This window comes from Lycium ferocissimum, chromosome 2 (assembly GCF_029784015.1).
Source record: "Lycium ferocissimum isolate CSIRO_LF1 chromosome 2, AGI_CSIRO_Lferr_CH_V1, whole genome shotgun sequence".
NCBI classification, from domain to species: domain Eukaryota; kingdom Viridiplantae; phylum Streptophyta; class Magnoliopsida; order Solanales; family Solanaceae; genus Lycium; species Lycium ferocissimum.
In genome coordinates, this window is record NC_081343.1 from 48,856,284 (window position 1) to 48,859,548 (window position 3,265).

At 33.9% G+C, this 3,265-nt stretch overlaps 1 protein-coding gene across 1 annotated transcript; it reads right to left on the minus strand.

The window, feature by feature from the left end:
* Positions 1–1,302: 1,302 nt before the first annotated feature.
* On the minus strand, positions 1,303–3,032 carry LOC132042131 (UDP-glycosyltransferase 91C1). Its single transcript, XM_059432751.1, has one exon. The coding sequence runs from the start codon at positions 2,869–2,871 to the stop codon at positions 1,450–1,452; it is 1,422 nt and encodes a 473-aa protein (XP_059288734.1). The 5' UTR covers positions 2,872–3,032; the 3' UTR covers positions 1,303–1,449.
* Positions 3,033–3,265: the final 233 nt, after the last annotated feature.

Sequence of the window (3,265 nt, forward strand, 5' to 3'; positions counted from 1 at the left end):
TCTTTATATGCATTATCTAAAATTTATAAGTATTAACTATTATTGTGCTAAATATCTAACATTCTCTCATGTAAATTTTAATATCATTTTACAACAAACTAAATCTTGAATTGTTCAATAAACCTATATATTTATGATTACGTTTATCAATTAGTTTCGTTAATAGGGAAACGATAAAGAGGGATTTTTTTTTTTTTTTTTCCTAATTAAACGTTACACTTGTCTGAATTGCTTGTAGTATAGACTTTTGAAACTTTTGAAAGTTCTTCTCTTATTTTTTTTAGAAATAGAATACTTTTGATAAGCTATTTTTTGATTTCTTTTGAAACTCTTCAAATATTTTTGTTTTTCCCTTTAAAACTTCTATATTTATAAAATTTTTCTTTTTTAGTTTTTCAGTTTTTTTTTTTCTTTCGAGTTCCTTAAAAATGGGCTTAGGTTTCCATTCCCCGTTAAAAAACAAAAATCATCTTTTTGTTTTTTCTTTTTCATTAGCTCTCCATGGGAGGGTACAGTTTAGATATATGCCAAGGTTTCGTACAAAAGGAAATAAAATTTTGATCCGAATCCCATCCCTCAACCAATTTTTTTGGAAATTCTGTTTCTGATAATTAAACACCATTATAAGTACATTTAATATACATTTCTTTTATCTTGAATCGAGATCTTTTGGCTCAACTTTATCCTAGTTTTGCCGAGGGAGCAACCCCACTTTTCACCTTGAATTGGTCACAATATGTGGACTTTCTTACTTTTCGTGGAGGACATGTATAAACATTGAGGACTAACCATTTAGAGCAATATTGTATGTATAGGACCAACTTGAGCAATATTGTATTATACTGAATTATTTTGAAATATATATTTTATAAATAAAACATACTTTATTTGCTATAATTAAAGTAATGTTTTTTTTTGTTTGTTTAATTTGATTGTATTATATTGTGCATAATTGACAAATTCGCTAAACACAGCTCAGGAAAGTGCAAGTCTAGTTTCTTGGGATCCAAAATGTCCTCGTCTTCTGATTGGTGTCTTGGTGATTTCTTTCATTTGTTTTTTCTTACAAGACACTTTTCATTCGTTTCACCGTTTTACATTTGTCTCAGCTTTGCAATTTTAAATTTTCCTTTAACACTTATGACTTGGAGCGATAAGTAATATTGATGTATTAAATTTTGAAGTTATTTTTTATATAAGGAGATATTATAGTCAAACAATATCAAACATTTTGAAAGATAAAAAGAAGTGTCATATAAGTTACTACAACTAAAAGGAGTATTCATTTGCTACAACTAAATATGAGGACTTCCTGAAAAGAAACAGTAATTCAATTTGAAATGAAAAAGATAAAATAAAAAACAAGATTACAAGGACTTCCATTTTAACTCATATTATTGTCGACATGTCAACAAGATTGTGCTCTTCTTTTATTTGGCCAAATATTAATCACCTAGAAGATTTGCCTATCCTCTTTTCCATCAAATAACCAACACAATCATCAATAAGTTGTCCATTTCTATTCCTATCTCCAAACAAACCGCTCACTCGTCTTGCATTAGCTCTCAAAGACTCACCCTCTTCACTCACCACTGCAAACTTCACAGTTTCAGCCACTGAATCACTAGTAAAAGATCCATCTTTTTCATCTCTTGGTATTTCTACACCAACCCCTTTCTCTTGCAACAACCTAGTATTCAAACCTTGGTCATTCATCACTGGGAACATAATCAAAACCCGTCCGAAACAAAGCGCCTCTATGACTGAGTTCCATCCACAGTGAGTCAAGAATCCCCCGATACACGAATGACTTAGTATCTTTGTCTGTGGGACCCATCCTCTGTATATTATACCTCTGTTTTTTACTGTGTCTTCATAACCATCAGGAAGTTGAATCTGTGTGTCTTCTTGTTTATGTCTTGGTTGATTCCTAATTACCCAAAAGAAATGTAATCCACACTTCTCTAACCCCAGGGCTAGCTCATTTATCTCTTTTTGACTAACTGTTGCTTCAGTTCCAAGTGCAACATATATCACCGAGTCTTGGTTTTGCTTATCGAGCCAATTCTTGATACTAAGCCAGGTTGTATCATTTTCATTTCTGTCTAAATTTTCATCTTGTATTACAGATGGAGGCAGGACACCGATGGATAATATGGGTTTCTGAAAAAGCTCAGAAACCAAGTTGAACCATTCCGGTTCGAACTCAACACAAGTTCTAAACAATACAACATCACTTCCATCAATTGAAGCACCAAATCGGGCTCCATCAGTGGTACCGGATTCATCTGCTGGTGCTTCGAAGTTCTTCTTAATCTCGTGTAGTCGATAAACGACTTTCGTCTCGAAAGGAATCCATTTCGGAACAACTGTATAATCCTCGGGGATTGACCTTTCATCATTCAACAAAGCCCAAGGAGGTCCAAAAAAGGCCATAGTTGCAGCAGTAAAGAGACTAAAAAACGCGCGTGAGATGCCTAAATCGTGTGCACGTTTAGGTAGCCAGTGAGAAGCATAGTCATAGACAATCCAATCTGGTGATGAATTTTCAAGAAAAGTGGTTAGTGGGGTTTCGAGCAAATCGAAAGCGATTTTCAAGAACTGAGCTTTTTGGTAAGGTATGTCCATTGAAGATTCTGCATCATCTGGCAAGTTGGATACTTTAGGCAAAGGAAAGCTCACAATATGCAAAAGGGGATCAAGTTCAGTGGGAACTTTATCTAATCTTTCAATATTTCTTGGAGTGGATATGAAGGTGACTTTGTGACCCCTCTGAGCTAAGCATTTGGATAGATGGAAAAAAGGTATGATATGGCCCATGGCTAGCCATGGGAACATCACTACATGAAGAGATTCTTTTTCATTCTCCATTGAAGGAATTAAAGCACTACTGAGAGAACAAATAACCTGTTAATTTATAATACTGCTATAAAGCATAGAGTTCAGATCTTATCATTGCATATAAAGAAAATGGTGCACTGCCGTGCTTTGACTTCCTATACACAGACCATTTCAGTGAGAAGATTAGACTATTCTGCGCTAGCCAAAATCTAAGGTATTTTAATACTATAAAAGGCAATTATTTACAGAAAAATCTTGATGTGTCACTCTTGGTATCATCTTTCTGGAACTTTCAGATTGATTAAAGAAATGGGAATATCCAACCTCTCTTCGTCATCAGCCACTTGAAATATAAAATGGACAAACACAAAGACAAAACAAAGTTATTTTAGTATTCTAGTCCAAACGCACGGCACAGCAATCT

What these genes read in the sequence shown, in the direction of transcription:
- LOC132042131 (XM_059432751.1), bottom strand. Translation starts at nt 2,871, where the DNA reads ATGGAGAATGAAAAAGAATCTCTTCATGTAGTGATGTTCCCATGGCTA.